General features: G+C 30.1%; 1 protein-coding gene across 4 annotated transcripts in view; it reads right to left on the reverse strand.

The window, feature by feature from the left end:
• The window catches only part of Stacl (SH3 and cysteine-rich domain-containing protein), a 68,532-nt gene that overhangs the window by 19,396 nt on the left and 29,136 nt on the right, over positions 1-20,000 (reverse strand). For all 4 annotated transcript variants that reach the window (XM_085657347.1, XM_085657348.1, XM_035866863.2 and 1 more), the window contains exons 3-6: positions 4,559-4,815; positions 2,868-3,260; positions 1,786-2,039; positions 1,002-1,113 (exon numbers count right to left, since the gene is read on the reverse strand). In XM_085657347.1, coding sequence (XP_085513473.1) covers positions 1,002-1,113; positions 1,786-2,039; positions 2,868-3,260; positions 4,559-4,815 — 1,016 coding nt within the window. The remainder of the gene's footprint in view (positions 1-1,001; positions 1,114-1,785; positions 2,040-2,867; positions 3,261-4,558; positions 4,816-20,000) is intronic.

The following is a 20,000-nucleotide window of genomic DNA, read 5'->3' on the forward strand; positions in this document are numbered from 1 at the left end:
GCTTCTAGACTAGGCGAATGACGACTATATTTAGAAAAGTTTCATTTGAAAAGAGCCGTAAGAAATAAACCGTAGTTTCTTTTCTAACTGTTTCCTATGAAACTTAACTCTATTCTACAAAAATGAAAGTTAGACCTGTAAGAGAGAGAGAGAGAGAGAGAGAGAGAGAGAGAGAGAGAGAGAGAGAGAGAGATAGAGAACAGGAAAGAAATAAGGAATAATTTTATCGCAATGAAAATTGATTTTTTTACGTCGATAAATAAAACTCATTGATTTCTGTGAGTAAACATTTTTCATGGAAGTAAACGATCTCCTTTTTATAATTCAGTTATATTTGTGATTGTATTGTCAGTGTGTGTTAATTAAAATAATTTTTATACGTTATCGAGAAATATGGGAATTACAGTGGAAGGAACGAAAAAGAAAAAAGAAGGTAAAAGAGAGGAAGAAAAAAAAAGAGGGGGGGGGTGGGGGGAAAGAAGAAAGAGAAGAAGAAAAAAAGGAAAAAGCTTTTACGATACGATACGAAAGGGTGGTTCGGTTATTGGTACGAATAAAAAAATATCGCTATATAAAAATTCATTTTTTCACGACCGTTGAAAAATTTTTCCATCCAAACGCATGACGCTGATAAGTGATTTATGAGACTTCGGCGAAAATACAAATTCGATATGAAATTCATTGGCATTGAGGGAAATGCATCGGTGAATTCACGTAGTTGCACACGTTTCATATTAAAATAACATATAATATACCTCCATACTTGCGAACCATCGCAACATCGAATGGAAATATAACACTCAATGAATATACACATATAAAAAAAAAAATATATATATATATATATATATATATAGGTATATATATATATATACATATATATGAGTACGCGTTGATATATAAGTGAGTTGAATATTTAACATTTATAACGGTGGATATACGGTGTTATATGAAAAAATATTTTATGTATTAACTGGATAAATAAAAATATAATGTAATACCTGTGCCTGCACCGCAGCAAGATCCAACTGTGCGACGCCCAGCTCAAAACGTTTCATGGAAATATTTTCTTGTAATTCGGCCACCTTCGTATAAAGATTACCTTCGGCACTTCTAAATAAAAACAAATATTCAACAAACAAATAAGCAAAACGATCGAACTTCTTTTTTCTTTCTTTTTCTTTTTCTTATTTCTTATTTCTTTTTTTTTTTTTCTTTTTTTTTTTTTATTCATTTTTTTTTATTTATTTGTCAGATAGCTACGTGGAGTTTCTTTGAAATCTTTTGCCCCTTTCTTTTTTCCTTTTTCTTTTCTTTTCTCTTTCTTCTTTTTAATCGTTCCTTGTTACTGTTTCCTTTAATTTTCTTTTTCTCACTTTTTTTTTTTTTTTTTTTTTTCTTTTCTTTCGTACAAATCATTGATATTTACAATAAAAGCGATAATATATATTTCAACGAACGCTTGAAAGCCCTAACATAAACGCGAACTTATTTTTTTTTTTTATGCATTTTATAAGAATTCATATTCTGACTGAGAAGAATGGAGAAAGTTTTATTATAATAACTACGATGGGAAAGTATAAAGTTCGCGTTAGGATTCGTACGAAATGAGAGATGGATTTCTTTTCGACTTCTTGAAAATTAATTATGAACGATAGTAAATAAAGAAGATAACGATGATTATGATGATGATAATGATAATGATGAAGATGAAGATGAATGAAAAGAAAGATAATGATAATAATAAGAAGAAAAGAAAACAAAACAAAAAAGGATAATACTTACTTGCGTTGCATTCGAATCAATGTGTCCAAGGCGTCTTGTAGTCTTCCTATTTTTTGTGTCAAACTATCGTGTTCCCTTTTAAGTTCTTCCATAAGTGGCACAGTACTGATACCGGTAGGTACCAATTCATCTCTCAGCTGTAGTATTTGCGTAGCCTTTTCGACTGGTACTTGTTCTGGTCGTGAAAGTGCAACGAACAAACGTCGTACTGGTTTACGTGGCGTTGCATTAGCCGACAAATTGCGTGCCAGGGTCTATGAAAAAATATTTATAAAAATAATAATTATATCATTACAAATCTTTAGATATATCTTTATTCTACATATTCATCGATCGTATTAACGATGATCGAGAAATAAATAATTTCTGGATTTAAATCGTAAAACTTCATTAGAATTGTTTGTTTGATATTTTTGATAGTAAAAAAAGAAGGAAATAAACAAAAAAAAAAAAACAAAGAAAAAGAAAAAGAAAGAAGGAAAAAGAAATTAAACTCATAGAATGTATATATATATATATATATATATATATATATATATATATATGTATGTGTGTATGTATAGTGGCTAATAAATAGGGGTCGTGTTTAGTTAGATGGCCTTATTGCCGATCAACATGAAAGGAGTGAATGACTATCGTCAGGCTTCGTGTACAAATAGATAAGGAACGAATTTGATCAGACACGATCTATATACTACAGTATATGCTACATGAACGTTGCAATATCGTCGGATACTGATAGAATATGTTAGCTCAATTTGACAGTGATTCTCTGTATATATACACACAACATATATATATATATATATATATATATATATATATATATATAATATGGGGGTAATTCGAGGACAAGATTTGAATAGGATCAAACATTTTTTATGTGTCCTCGTATATCGATAAAACTATTGATACAAAACATATTCACTTTATTATATGAAAAAAAAAAAAAAAAGAAGAAAAAGGAAAAAGAAAAGAAACTACGAATAGAATTTTTTCTTTTTTCTTTTTTCTTTCTTTTGCTTCTTCTCATAAAGACATATAACGGATTTAAGAGAAAAAAAAAAAAACAAAAGATTTACCTGTAAATCGTTAATCGGTAGAACGGTTTGAGCATCCTTTCCAACATTTTGATAACGTTTTGCTTGTTCGCTGGTACGTTCGTATGCTGCTTCCGATATACCAGCGACGCATTTGCAAGCCAATCCGCAAAGTTCCTCGTAGACCTCGGCTATTTCACCGAGTAAACCAGGCAAACAATGGCTCTGATAACATTCGGTTATAGCATTGGTAGCTCTCAATTGAAGAACGTAAGCATTGTGAGCTTCGAAGTATTGACGCTTCAATTCCGTTTCGTTTCCACCTTCGTTCGTTAATAAGGACGCATAAGAACGTTTATAATCAGCTCTGGCTCGTTGCAATTTCTCTTCGGACTTTGCAATCTCTTGTTCGTAACCTTCGCGATACGAGAAAACCTGTGGGAAGAAGAAGAAGAAGGAGAAAAAAAGAAAAAAGAAAAGGAAAAAAAAAAGAATCAATTAAACGAATTTTTCTTTTTTTCTTTTTTTTCTTTTTCATTTTAATCTCCCGCTATACCCTCTCTTCAATCCTCCTCCCTTCCTCCATCACCACCAAATATTACTTATTCAATTTCTGTTGGAATTATTTTCTTGGTTGTTCAAGAATTAAACGAATTTAATTTCGAATTTCTGTTGATTGAAAGAATATGATGAAAAGTGGGACAAGATATTCGAATCTAAATTAATTTTTTTAATTAATTGAAAAGCACGAATGATTCAGTACGTTCGTTAACTTGTTCTCGAAATTAATGAAATTTTTGAGAAGGACAAATGTGATATATAAATTTGATATAGAAATGTATATACACGTATGCATGTATGTATGTACGTGTACTTAGGCAATGTTACAAATTCCTTGTAAATTTCGTCGATTCAAGGTTTAAACCTTGATCTTCTATGTTTAATCCACATGAATTACTTATTATATTTGCGTTTAGGCGTGACGATTTCTAACAGATTATGAAAACGAAATCTCGGCCATTGATTATATTCTTGGTAATAAGAGAATTCTGTATAACAGCCAAGAACATTAACGTATAGATACAATAGCAATAAGACAAAGAAAGAGAGAAAGAGGAAGAAGAAGAAGAAGAAGAGAGAGAGAGAGAGAGAGAGAATGTAAGAAGTGAATTTAGGCTTTTTAAATTTTTTCATTAATGCGACGAGCTGTTTGGCAAAGAGTACTTTTTAGCAACACATAACTATTTATTTCTTTTTGAAAGATCTCCTTTTAGAACTAGCGGGTAACTCGAGCCACAGAACGCGTTTCAATTAATTTTTTTTTTTATCCCGCTTTTCGTGCTTAAAAATAATATTTTTTATTTCACTTTTTTGATTCTTTTCTTTCCTTTTTCTCCTTTTCTTTTTTTTTCTTTTTCCAGATAATTTCAGTCCGACGAAATTAAAAGTGTAGAAAAGAAAAAAAGGGATAAACAAAGACGACATCTCGTGTATTTAAATACATAGTAGAAATGAAAATAATATATCTGTCTATTCATAATAACGAAAGGAACAGGTTCGTTAGACGTCGCCTTTTTTTTGTTTTTTTTTTGTTTTTTTATTTTTTTTGGAGTCTTTCTTTTTTTTTCTTTTATCTTTTTCTTACATATAGATAACAAGACAGTGCGATAGAGAGGGAGAGAGAGAGAGAGTGAGAGAGAGAGAGAGAGAAAGAGATTATAGTAGGTACTCACCTTACGTGATTGAAACTTTCTATGAAAGCTCGCCTCTATGGTTGGCCTTGAGAGTTGCTGTTGCAATACCGCGGCAAAATCAAGATGCGAGACAGCATCAGCCTCGACTTGTCTCAATAAATTCTCCCAAACGCGTCGCATACCGCTAGAATCGAGCCGTGGCTCACCGGATCGGCTTCGAAACTCGTCGACCAATCTGCGTATGTTAGCCGAATGATTCTCCATGGCTTCTCCAAATTCTTGAGCGAATTCAGCGACTACAAGTGATGATAAGAGAGAGAGAGAGAGAGAGAGAGAGAGAGAGAGAGAGAGAGAGAGAAAGGAAAAAAAAAGGAAAAAAACAATGATTCAATGAGAAGAAATTATTCATATCTTAAAATTATATATTATATTATTAAGTGAAACGTTTAGGTGGATATATTTTCTAATGAGAAAAAAAAAGAAAAAGAACAATAAAGAAATTTGACACACGATAGAAGTTATATTAGAAGAAGAAGAAAAAAAAAAAAGAAATTATCCATCAGACAAAGTTAGATTACAAAGTTCTTTCCTTTTTCAAATATTTTTTCTAAGCGTGTTAAATTTGATATAAGCACGCATCGACGTTTTTATACGCATTTTCTGTTTGTCTCCGTTTGTCTGTCTGTATGTATATGTGTATTCGTGAAAGTGTATAATTCTTTTTTCTTTCTTTCTTTTCCTTTTTTTTAGAAACTATCATTAAACAATGCCACGAATCATTCCATGAAAGTCTCATCTAATGTTATCGTAAGTCGATTGTGTTCTCCTTGATCGAAAAATAGTCGACGTTTGAATTCACTCGGAAGTTTATTTCTCTCTCTCTCTCTCTCTCTCTCTCTCTATCTTTCTCTTTTTGTCTTTCTGTTTCTCTGTCTTACGTATACACAAGCGAGCGGGCTCACACATACACGAAATCATGATACCATAGATAAATGAATTTCGAGAGATATTCGAAGGAAATTTAAATCACGATGTAGATTACGTCGCACGTCCCGTCTTATACATATTTTATCGAGGCCACGATACGCAAGGGGAAAACTGTAACTGATCGAGAGATGAGGAACACGTGTTATAGTAATATGCATATTTTAGAATAATGTATTTTTCATTTTTCTTCTCTTTTTCTTTTCTTTTCTTTCTTTTGAAAAAAAAAAGAACGAAGAAAATAAAAATTTTCTTTAGAGAGAGAGAGAGAGAGAGAGAGAGAGGGGGGGAGAGAGAAAGAGAGAGAAGAAGAAGAAGAAGAAATGAAATGTCGCTCACGTGTACGCGAGTGCATCGATCAAAGGAAGAAAAAAGATATGTATATATATATATATATATACATATTTTTTCGAAAGTACTTTATTATAATAACATCTACATACGTGTGTATGTGTGTGTGTATGTGTGCTAGGAAGAAAAAATACAGATCGAGAAAGCACACTAGAGGGACATACATATCTCAAAAATCATGTTACATTAGAAAGGTCACTTTTATATTTTTAAGCGTGAGACGAATATAACATCTAACTGTTCGTCGTTGTAAATGTTATATGTTACACTTTAATAAACACGCTCACGATATTATTCATTCTGTGAGTGTACCATCATCCGTTATTTTCTTGCGTCTCTACCAAAAGTCAACTTGGCCGATTTAACGAAATTAACAGGGAACAAGGACGATCTATGTATAAAATGTGTTTAAAACACGTACGTAATATGTATATATAAGACAGTGAGAGAGAGAGAGAGAGAGGGAGAGAGAGATTATTTATTAAACGTGCCGAATTTTCGTTTCTTAGATAATAGCAATGTGTCTAACGTATACGTATACACATGCATTAGTAATTTCTATTCCATTGTCGTGAAAATACGTTCACGGCAACGTACGTTCGTAAACGTCATACTCTGTTAGTTCATAACGTGGGTGTGAGTAGTATCTCTTCTACATGAACGACGTGAAATCATTATTTCTGCTCGTAGGCACGTGTTTGGCGTCGATACGTATTTATCCCACATCTTGAGTATCTATATATATATATGCTTATCTATCTATACATAGTAATACGTATGTATGTATGCGTGTGAAAGGGAAGATAGAAGTAAAGAGAGGAAGAACTTGGCAGAAAGATTTTGAAGCTTTATATACGATATGTCTCTCCTACGTTTGGTTACGTGTAATGATTACCTATTAAATCGAACAAACTATAAATCTGTCGAAAGTTCCTTCTCTCTCTCTCTCTCTATCTCTCTCTCTATCTCTCTCTTTTTTTCCTTTTTTTTACCTTATTTTTTAAATGCTGACAAGGGAATCACGACACGTAGTTCTCAATTTCCTTTTGCGGTTCAGGGGATTTGTAAAGGGCTTATAAAAGAGAGAGAGAGAGATAGATAGAGATAGAGAGAGAGAGAGAGAGAGAGAGAGAGAGGGTGGGGGAAAAAAGAGAAGCTTATATATGGGGCAGAGGTTAAGGGGAATAAAGATCGATAAGGTTTATGATTTAGTTTCGATATAGAAATTAAGTTTCTACGTGAGAAGCCTCAAAAGTTAATACGAAGTATGATCAGAATCGTAATTTTTTTCTTTCTTTTTTTCTTTTTTTTTTTTCTTTAAGGATGACATTTAACGAACAACAAATTTAATTGCTCTATAAAATTCTTCTTTATTGTGTTATAACGCGTTTGAGAATAATTATTTCATCTTATTTGACTCTTCTTTTTTTGTTTTTGTTTCTTTTTTCTTTTTTTTTTCTTTTTCTTGCTTTGTTTGTTTGTTTTTTTTTTTTTTTCGTTTTCTTTCTTTCTTTTTCAATTCAATTACAAACAACGCAAATTTCATGGAACGACGATGAAAGTTGTTAGCGTTGTATCGGTAATCAGATCCATCGAAGAATCTAATTGCATCGTGGAATGTTCCTTATTAAAAAGAAAGAAAAAAAAATCTCGTCAAATAATTTTCTTGCACATTAATTCTTTTTTCTTTTTCTTTCTTTCTTTTTTTTTTTTCTTCGTTGTCTTTCCTTTTTCTTTTCCCTACCAGGACTTATTATTTCCGTAAGATCTTCCGTGATAATAATTAAAGTTAAATTGTTAGCGTTAGTATCGGTAATCGGATCCAACGAAGAATTCAATTGCATTGGAAAGTTTTTTTTTTGTTTTTCTCCTTTTTTATTTTTTTTCTTTTTTTTTTTTTTCGTTATATCTCGTAAAATAATTTCTTTGCGCCGTTTTATTTCGTTTCTTCTCTTTTCTTCTTTTTTTTTTTTTTTGTAATTACAAAACAATCGAAGTTTCACAAGTAATGCCAAAAGTTGATGACGAAAGTTATTCGCTTTGAGTTTTATACGTAATCAGATATATACAACGTAAAATAATTTAATTTTTGTTCCTTTGGTAATATTAAAAGAACAATTAAATGATAATTGTCTTTAGAAATAAGAGAGAAGTTGAGGATAAAGATTTTCCATCTTGAATATTCTATATACTTTTCTTCGGACCCTTTAACGTCTCAATAATTTCTCTCTTACAATATTAAATAACACGAACGTGTAAATCCGTTCGAGAAAGGGACCCTTGTTTCGAAGTTTGACGTCACAAACATCGGTAATTCGATATCGTAAGTCGACCTTCGAAAGCTCTTAAACTTTCTCACGTCATTTTCATTTCATTGATTTTTCTATACCTTTCTATCGAAGATATTTTTAAAATATATCGTAGAAATATAAATAAGATATATGTATACGTATATATACACTTGTTATATAATAATGATAATCGATGCATTTTTATTTAGAAAAATTACAACATTATGAAATTGATTAATAAATAAATGTGAGGTATCGTCAGTTCCAAGCTCGTATATATATATATATATATATATATATATATATATATATATATATATTTTATTCTCTAGAATAGAATCTTGTATCAGAGAATTAATTCTTGAATACATACTACTTAAGAGCTATTAAGTATTCTGTCTGTCGATCAACGGTAACACGTTCATTTTGATATAACGAAAATGGATACCACCTTGGGTTAGATAAATGAGATCCTACTTAATAGTGCCAACATCGTAATGATTAGAAAACGTCTGATTAGAAGGTGGATGTTTACATATTCATTATATTTTCCTTAACGAAGGAGTTCAATCTATTATATTTAGATCGGTATTGCATAGTTTACATACATTAGATAAATATTTAATTATAAATTTTTCAATGAAATTTTATTCAAATTGATACACGTATATATATATGTATATATATATATATATATACGTGTATATATATATGTATCTCATTGAAAGATGAATTTTTAGTCCATCGTAAATTTTAATGTTTTCAAAACATTTCTTTTCTTTTTTTCGAACGTTCTTATAAACTTAAACAATTCTGAGAATTCGAGTGTGTTTATAATATTTGATAATATTGATTAGAGTGTCTCATGTGTATTTGTTTATCATTGTGAATGGATAACCTTGTACGAGTCGACTATGAAATACACTGATATTTTAACATATTAGTAGCGTTCGAACTTTCGAAGAAGAAACATCTCGTTACGTCTTAGCTTAGAAATATCGTTCATTAAAATAATTAAATATTAACGATAGATAATTTGTCGATTAATTAATTACGTATTATTAATTAATTAATATAGAATCTTTCCTAAGAGATATAATTATTTAAGATTAAATCATTATATAGACATAATAAATATTATATATTATAATTAAATTCATTTTTAAAAATTTAATACAGATTTGTTACCACGTGTCATCGAATTATTATTATTAAGGATTATAAAGAAGGAAGTTTCAGAGGATTTCGAAAAAGACAGACAGACAGAAAGACAGACAGACAGACAGACAGAGAGAGAGAGAGAGAGAGAGAGAGAGAGAGAAAGAGAGAGGATTACCGATAGCATATGAGTGGGTATCATGATTTTTTTCGTGACCTCCATCCATCATATCATGCTTTAATTCCAGTAAGCTTACTACACGTCGCAGCTTTACACGAGAGTAATCTTCTTTCGAAAGAAAGCTTTGACCTCTTCGCTAGTATTATATATATATATATATATATATATATATATATATATATATACATATACGTATGTAGTTATGTATACAGCAATAACTTTCTCTCATCAAACATCATGCATGCCCACCTCAGTAGGCATTAATGTGAAATATTTATCGTGTTCTTAAACGTAGGAGTGCAATCCATTCGACCCATTTTCCCGAAGTGAAATATCGTAATATCACGAATTGGCATCGTTTTCAATATTAAAAAAATAACGAATAAATTTGAACGGAATGTAAACGGAATGCAAACGTATGCAATAAAATTATTTAAGTATCGGTGTATTCAATAATTACATGATTTATCGACGAATGTCCAATAATGATAATTATCGAAGAGAAATGTCAATCATAGAAACGTAAACGACGAGAAAGAGAGAGAGAGAGAGAGAGAGAGAGAGAAAGAGAGGTTTGAACGTAATCAAAACAAAATATAAATTATTTCTTAATATTTAAATACATCGATATGTCTATATCGAATAAATTTTTAACTTTCGTACAATGATAAAAAAAAAAGAAAAAAAGAAAAAAAAAAGAAAGAATATTATTAATCGAATATTAATGTAACAGACATTAATAAATATTTAATGAAGGATATTATTTCTAAGGAAAATAATTTCTCGAATAGATCTAATATTATTCGAAGGACCGTAAGATGTAATGATATCAAATGCACGAACGTGATTGGTAGTTTAATGAGTCAATTAAAAGGTACGACATAAAATTGATCTCTTTTGTTGTTTTCTTTTTTGAAATCCGTGCCAAAAATTTGTTGGATCCTATTAATGAAAAGTGATGATAGTTTACGAGCACGTTAACGTCGCTCGTCATCCACGGGAAACTTTCTCGTCATTAAGATAGAAGCACGGAACATAGGATCCTTTATCGGATCCTTTTAATTAACATCATTCCCGTTATAAACTGTGTGTAAGATATTCCTATAACGTGATCATGTTAATTCCCTTTTAATTTAGAGATAAGACGACGCAATATATATATATATATATATATATATATATATATATATTTCCCGTAAAATGTTGGAATATTGAACGAAATAGAATCGAAATTAATATTAAAATTAATATTAGAAATTAGTATCAGGAACGATCTTTGAACTTTTGGTTAGGGCCATTTTGGAATATACTTACATAGATCTTATTCGCAAGGGACCATGAATAAAACACAGCGTTTCTCTGTACTGTACAATGATGATCATACCGGATAAATTTAGTTAAACGTTAGCGTGTACTTTGTCGTGATATCAAGTAGCCAAGCTTCTCTTAACGCATTCTGACGACAATGATAATTATAGAACGCACCTGACGAAATCTTGATTAGTCAGAAAACACTTGTTTTTCCCCCAAGGACGCGGATACCTAAGATACCGTAATAAATGTTTGCTTTTATATATATATATATATATATAGGTATGTATATATAAAGTTTCGTACCAATCAAAATTTATAGATATTTCGTATGCTTATATTGTACTTATTCATATACATAGTTTTATTTGCATAAATGACGAAATAATTTGTAAGCAATTATTTCAATATTTTCCCTTCATTTATTATATATATATATATATATATATATATATATATATATTATTATTATTATTATATAAAATAATATATATAATTATATAAATAAAATATAATATATATTATATTATATAATATATATAAAATATAATATATATTATTATATAAAATAATATAATATAAATAAAATAATATATATATATATATTATTTTATTTGTAGAATATCGTAAAATATTTTTCAATGAAAATATTTCTTCAAATTATTTTAACATTGTACTCGATATCAATATAAGTATAATGGCAATAAACGTGTGATTTAAATAATAATTATAAATCGATCGTAACATGTGAGTCACTGTGTTTGTTCTTTCATCAAACGTTTTATCATCAAATAACAAATTATCAACGTTTTATCATCAAACAAAAAATTATTTATATTATAAGAAAGGAAAATAAGAAGAAAGGAAAAAAAAGTTGAATATAAGAAAAGTTAAAGAAGTATATATAGTAATTTGTGTATGAGTGTATGTGTATGCGTGTGTGTGTGTGTGTGTGTGTGTGTGTGTGTGTGTGTAAAAGAGGACGAAATGGCCTTGAGGGATAAGGACGTTTTGAATTTCACGTAAGTTTAATAGCTCTAACGTCTTCGTACGTAACGTCGACTCTCGTTAGAAACTGCATTAGGATAACTCGATTAAGCTTGATAATAATACAGGATGTAAATAGACGCTTGACCCGTGATAAACGTTGGAGATAGCTCCTTCGCCAAGGCCAAATCCATTAGAGCTATTCCGTTGATCGAAAAGCAAAGCTGTCCCTCTTGGAAAGCTCTTATCGTCGATAAATCTTACGTAAATCCTCTCTACATACCAACATACGCCATTTTATCTTTTCTTTCTGCTTTTTCTTATATCTTTGCGATACATATATATAAGCTGCAGATATATATATATATATATATATATATATATATATTTATTGTTTATACGCAACATATGGAGATATTATACGAAGCTTTTATGAATTATTTACGATTTTCTATTCTTCTCAGGTTCGTGTCTGTCCGTTTTTTTTTCTTTTTTCTTTTTTTTTTTTTTTTTTAAGAAAATTCGACTTCATTCATTCGAAGACATTCATGTTAATAAATATCGTATAATATCGTTTAAGGATTTTAATTTTTATTATTTATTTATTTATTTATTTTTATTTTAATTGTAATTTTTTTTTTCACATCATTTTACTTTACTGCTTTTTACATATTGAAACGTTATACATTATCTATTTCATTTCTATATGTAAAAATCATAAATATAGTGTAATATCAATTAAAGATTACAATTTGTATTATCACTTTTTTATTTATTCATTCATTTATTTTGTTCAAATCACTATACTATACTATACTTCTTTCTTACGTATCGATACGCAATAGAACGTATGTACGTACTAATGATGTATAATATATATTTATTATTTTACTCGTTTATATAATAATCGTAAATATTAATAATTATTAATTATTTAATTTCCTTTTATTTCAATGTATTATTTTTATATTATTCATTTATTCTTTTTCTTTACATCCCCATCGTATCAACACGTACATTACGTAGGAATATAAGTTGGGTAATATCTTTTTTTTTTTTTTTGTCCGATGACGTGTAAAAGAAAATATTAGAAAGATACGTGATGTACGGAGATCATAAAAAAAAAAAAAAAATATATATTTCTAAAATAACTTACGACACGCCATAAGAGTTTATGAAGGTAAAAGTTTCGATCCAATTTTCTCTATCTTTCTTTCTCTTTACTATTTTACCAATACCTACGTATATTTATATATAAACACAGACACATATGTCTTTCGTTTATTCTCTCACCGATTGAGAATCGTCGTCATTCCTGAAAACACGTTGATAACGACGAGGTAATGTCGTAGAAGACGTAGAAAAATAAAAGGGAAAGAAGCTAAAGAGTAGTTTCGATCGTTAGATATACCAACGTTCGCTCACGCACACGTAAATACACGTAAATACACACACACACACACATACACACATACATACACACATATACCAAAGTACACAACCATTATCCGTCTAAAATCAAACGTAGTTTGCAAGAACTCTTGCTTCTTATCGATCAGTTTTCAATGTTCTCAACACTTTTCCAATTCTAATTGCTGTCGTTTTAATGAAAGCATTCACACGAGTTCATTTTTACACACACACAAACACATATACACATACACACACACACACACAGAGAGAGAAAAAGAAACGTGCACGTTTAATATCGATAAGAAAGTCGATATATAGCTTTTGTAATTAATGAAAAAAAAAAAAATAAATGTATTTGGCTGATAATGTTGTGTCGATCTATTTTCGATTTATTTAAAAAATTATTCTCTCTCTCTCTCCCTCTCTCTCTCTCTCTCTCTCTCTCTCTTTTTTTTTTCTTTTATTTATTTACTTTCGATTCAATTTCGAATTACTATTAATGCCAATGTTTCAAGTCGTTAATTAGAAATATCGAATTGAAAAAATTCCAATTGGCCGTCGACAATTTGTAGAACATTGATTTTTATTTAACAAACAAATTCGATCGTATCAAATGTTGATGATAATATTATTCGATAATGATATAATAAATTTTATTTTGACAAATGATATAAATAAAAATTTTCATTACATTTGATAAACGATCTTGAATATGATTTCTATGAGAGAGAGAGAGAGAGAGAGAGACGAAGGAATTCAACGTTATATATTTTATAATTGTAAAAAATCATTAAGTGCGTATTTACTCGTGTTTACGGTATATACCCGTTTCTTTGGTAAATTAAGAAAAAGAAAAGAAAAAGAAAAAGAAAAGGAGAGAGAAGAAGAAGAAGAAGAAGAAGAAGGAGGAGGAGAAGAAGAAAAAGAAGAAGAAAAAAAAGGGAAGAGCTAAAGAGAGGAAAAAAAAAGAAATCGGACATTGAGCCTCGTTAAAATGAAAGTACCATGAAAGAAAATTAATAGGAGCGTGGTTGTCGTGACCACGTGTACAACATAGTCAGAATAAACGGTACGTGGGGTTAGTTTCTCGTTAAAAATACAATACGAAGGGTAGTGGCATCGTCCATCGAATTTCTATAAAAAAGTGATCTGATGGTTCTATGCATAAGGGTTTCCACATATGCACGCACACGTACAAACTCACTCACTCACTTATATACACACACACATATATATATATATAAACTTTCCCTCTCCGTCTCTCTCTCTCTCTTTTTTTCTCATTTATTCACTTAATTCACATTATATCACGTGACGTTTATCCATGTATTAATACATATACTAAGAAGAAACTTATTTCGTGAACGTACTCATTCGTAAAGCAAAAATCGTATGGTTAAAAAAAAAGAGAGAGAGAGAGAGAGAGAGAGAGAGAGAGAGAAAGAGAGAGTGAGTGTGTATGTGTATTTGTGAGAGAGTGGAGTTGGTACGATATGGAAAAGGTGTTTAGTCAGGGGTTGACCTGAATTCAGGTGGGGTGAATCAATACCCTGCCTGTTCACCTCGCAGTTACCGTGGCAACCAGACTCCTTCCTTTATTAAATATAACCTGCCGGTTTTCCGTGTGCGGAAACGCATTTAGGACCATAAAATCAGGAGAGTCGTGACGGGGTAAGGGAGTACGTAGGGGTTAGAGGGATGGGAGCGAAGAGAGGATATGCTTTTGGACGATAAAAATGATCGTCATTTCTTATCGGTGTTAGTTTAATCCTTTCGCAATCTTTTTTTTCATTTCTCTTGTTCTTTTTTTCTTTTTTCTTTTCTTTCTTTTTTTTTTCTTTTTTCTTTTCTTTCTTTTTTTTTTCTTTTTTTTCTTCTTCTAAACTCACTTTCACCTCGCTATATATGATAATTGTGGTCTCTAAACAAAGATGAAACTTGTTGATGGTAGAACGTATGAATGAACGGAATGGAAGAACCTTGATAAAGAACTTGAAGGTATAGGACGATCTTCGTACGTTTAACCGGCTAACACCGACCTTGAACCGAAGGATCCGTTCGAGTTCGACGAACTCACGTCCTCGAGCAATGGCGGCCACCCTCTTACACTAACACACTCCCTCTTTCCTCTCTTCGTACGTTTACCTTTGAGTTAGGGGTGAAACGTAGATAGGCTTTCTCTCTTTCTCTCTTTCACTCACTCACTTTCTCTCTCTCTCTCTCTCTCTATCTTTATCTCTATCTCTATCTCTATCTCTATCTCTATCTCTATCTCTTTCTCTCTCCCTCCATGTTAACCAGGATCGATCTAACGATAGGATAAACTTTTCCTGTTAGATAGGCTTAAGCTTTATTCGATAACTTTCTCGAAGTGTTAACTTTTATCTTATCTTTTCTTCATCTCTTTCTACTAGATTTTCTTTTTCCTCCTTTTAGAATTTTTCCCATTTAACAATTTTCTAATAACAATCGTATATGTTATTATATCGTACAATTGTTGGATATTAGAAATAAACAAGATCTTTATTAATCGACGATAAAAACAAAATGTACGTATGAAGTAAACAAAATGGCGATCGATCGATCAATACTATTCACGACATATATATATATATATATATTTATTTGTGTGTGTATATATATATATATATATATAGATATGTATAGATAAAGTAAAATAAAATCGGAACGTTAGATCGATCTTACAATTTTTATTATTTTTTTAAACATTGTTAACAGATTTTTTGTTCTTCTTTTTTTTTTCTTTCTTTTTTTTTTTTTTTTTATTTTTTTTTTTTCTTTAATCAAAAGGGTGGAACGATTCAAATCCGCTGAGTGCCGCCCTCTAACGAAATAGCATCGAACGAAAGATTTTCTCGAGGATGAAGGACAACTGAAACTTTCGAAAATCACTTTAAATAATTTAAATTCAAGAAGTGACGTATACGCGGATAGCGTTATACATAAAAGCACATACATAAGGAAATGGTGAAACAAGAGGGAACGACTTGAAAACGGAAGCGTCAAATTTGGACGTCGACATTTTGATGAGTTGAACGCGTACATATTTATATATGTATATATGTATATATGTATATATGTATGTATATATATATATATATATATGTATGCATGTATACATGTATGCATATATGCATGTATGTATGTATATATGTATGTCTTTTCTTTTTTGTTCTCTAGCGTTCATGCACTCTCTCTCTCTCTCTCTCTCTCTTAGTACACTCTAGATTCGAGCGCGAAGAAACAACTATTTATAAACTTGGTAACGAGGTCCTCGGTCCGATCTTATGAAACGTCGCCCTGGCAAAATTAGTTTCTCAAGACGAAGGAATATACGATCAAAAGAAGTTTTCTCTGTGGACGTAATAAATCGATCTATCGATCGATCGATTGATCGATTGATTGATTTTCGGGGTTGCAAAAAAAAGAAAATATTTTTTTCGTTAAAGAACAATGTACTCACGTATTGTATTTTTTTACAGTTTAACACGGTCGATACTTAAACAAAATCCGATTTCGATATTTCAACGTGATATTGAAATTTTTTTTTATTTTTATCATTCTCACTTTAGGTATATATATATATATATACTTTATTTATTTATTTATTTATTTATTTTTTTTAAATTCATACCTGCATCAGTTTTTTAATTAAATTCGTTTATATTTTTTTTCTCTAGATTAAATCTTGACTCATCCTCATAACGCGATTTATATATAAAAACGGAATATCGGCGATATTCTACGAGGGGTTACTTTTATTTGTACAGCTTGGATCAAGAGCTCCCGTGTAAACTTGAAATTCAATTATTCCGAAGGGAAGAAAAAATTAGCCCCCAAAATTGTCACGACGAAATTAGTCCCTAAAAAATATCTTGAAAATAATTGATCTGTTTTTTTTCTTTTCTTTTTCCGTTTTCTTTTCATTTTTTGTACTTTATTTTGTTTTCTCTAACACATCCAAGTGGAACTTTTGGCCCGCCCTCAACTATTTTCTTATCCGTTAACCTTTTTTCACGATAATGTCAAATAATAGATGACAAAATGTTTCGATGAGAAAAGAAAGAAAGAAAGAAAGAAAGAAAAAAAATAAAAAAATAAAAAGAAAAAATAAAAAAGAAGAAGAAAAAGATAAAGGAAAAGGAAGAAAATTATATCTATATTAATTGCAAACGAAACGAACGAAACAGTTTCATTGTTATCGCGTACAAGTAGAACTAATTGTTTTTATTAACATTGCGTCTATTGTAGAAAACATTTATAACAGAGAAAAGTAAGTGTCCTTGTCTTTTGTTTTAATTGCTATAGAAATAAAAGGATCCAATTATTATAGAAATATTTCTCTCTCTTTCTCTTTCTCTGCATCTATCTATTTATCTATCTCTCTATTTTGTTCTATCTCTGTTATCTTTATTTAACTCTTTGAACAAGTGGACGAAACAAAGGAAAGGGCTAAAAAGGGACCGAAAATCCAAAACTATTACAATTTTTTTATTTTCTTATAGTACTAGAGATATTTCAAATTCGATATTTACAAAAGACGACAAAGGAGATATAGTGGGTAGGACAAATAGAGTATAAAGTATAAAGAATAAAGTAACTAATTATCCTGTTGTAATTAGATTTAATTAATGCACGCGTCGTCGCTCGTCTCATTCACTTCTCTCCTCTGTTCTTGATGTTTTCGTGGACAATTATCGTGCATGAACAATAATTAAAGAATTTTCTAAGGGAAATTCAAAGGATCGAATCGTTTGGATTCACATTTCCCAAACCTTTTTCTTTTGAATCCAGTGAGGAAGGGGTAAAAGAAAATTTTTTTTGTTTTTGGAAATAATAGATCAATTTGTTCGGATTTGGATCGTATCTTCAGTTGAACGATTTGTCTTGACGATTTGTCTTTGTAGACGAAAAAAGAAAGAAAGAAAAGAAAAAAAAGAAAAAGAATAGGAAAGAAAAAAGAAAAATAAAAATAGTGTAAAAGAATCTAGAGAAAGAGATGGAAAAGACAAAAGAAAGAAAAAAAAAGAAACAAAAAAGAAAGAAAAAAAGAAAGAAATTAGTTTTGCTTACGATAGACGACAGTGGTTACGGTTAAGCTCGTTTTCTTGGCAGATAGGATTAGTGCTCCAGTTTACGATCGAAGACGAATTTACGACGACAACGCCGAAGGGAGAAACTGTCCGAGCGAATAATCGAACTGAAGAATGACAAAGAGAAAGAACGAGAAACAGAGAGAGAGAGAGAGAGAGAGAGAGAGAGAGAGAGAGAGAGAGAGAGAGAGAGAGAGAGAGAGAGAGAGAGAGAGAGAGAGATAGAGAATTTAGGACGGAGAGGGGAAACCTAATTATATTCGCATTCGTTTAATAAAAAAACAAACAAAAAAAATCAATATGTAATGTTACGTGATAAGCTCGTTAAATACATTTTTTTCATATTATACGTGAGTCAAATTAAGAAAGTGGGAACATGACAGACCCTTTAAATTTATTACAATTAGTAATTAAAAGTGTAATTAAAAACAATTGAAATAACTCGTAAGACGTATTTTATGATAATAAATTTCGTAAATGGAACAATTCGAAATCGAAAGTTATATTAATCGTAATACATATTACGAATATATAATGTAAATATGTAAATATAATGTATTCTTTTCAATTCATACGAAATTCATATGTGGGTCATCGTATTAATAATTTCAATCACACGTACGAAAGATGACGAGTGAAACAGTGAATTTTTTCTTTTTTCTTCTTTTATTATTCGTCCGTAATTAAAGTGATAGACCAGATTTGTCATTTTTTTTTTCTTTTCTTTTTTTTTTTTCTTCGAATAAACGCGATTAAGATCATCGTATTTACCGATACATATATATATATATATATATATATATATATATATTGCATAGGATGTGGGTTTCTGACAAATGAAATTGTTCTTTTTTTTTATCTTATTTCATTCATTTATTTAATTTTTTCTTTCTTTTTTTGTTCTCTCTCTTTTTCTTTTTCTTTTTATGGAACATCGCGATAATCGTTAGGGATCCCATGGAAAAAATCCCACGGAGTCCAAGAGATTAACGTGGGCATTGATCGTTGATATTTCTTGCACTTATTTTTTGTCCTATTTATTTTGTCTTCTTCTTTTTTTTTTTGTTCCGTTCTTTTTTTCTTTCTTTCTTTTTATTTTTTATTTTTTTCAATAATATCCGAACAAAGCGTTAAGTTCTCAATACGTTCGTACGAGTGTCGAGTAATTCAGTGACAGCTTCCAAAAAAACAAATCCATTTTGACAATGGAAATAATATTTTTGTTTATCGTTTTGTTCAAACGACAAATCTATTTCGTACTGTTCCGTTTTACTCTTTCTTTTCTTTTTCTTTTTTTCTTTTTTTTTTCTTTTTTTTCTTTTTTTTTTTTGTTTCTCTTCTTTCGCTTCGCTTTCTCCCGTTTGTTAAAGCATTCATTATAAATAAAAATTTCATAATAATTAGAAAATCAATCATAGAGATTTATCGATTATGATTAAGAATAATAATCAACATTATATTTAATCGAATGAGATATGGCATTTGAATTTCTCGAAAAACCATTTCCATTTTTTCTTATCAAATTCATACGTCACGGACAAATACAAATGCATTAATACAACTATGTGGAATCGCATAGACAAAAGCAAGAAATTAATTGTTACGATAGCTCGTTAGAATTCTATACATGTGTTATAATGAATATTCAAATTGTCCATTAGCGAACTTGCAATAATGAAAAACAAATCATT

This window comes from Vespa mandarinia, chromosome 5 (assembly GCF_050613455.1).
Source record: "Vespa mandarinia isolate Hongniang chromosome 5, ASM5061345v1, whole genome shotgun sequence".
NCBI lineage: Eukaryota > Metazoa > Arthropoda > Insecta > Hymenoptera > Vespidae > Vespa > Vespa mandarinia.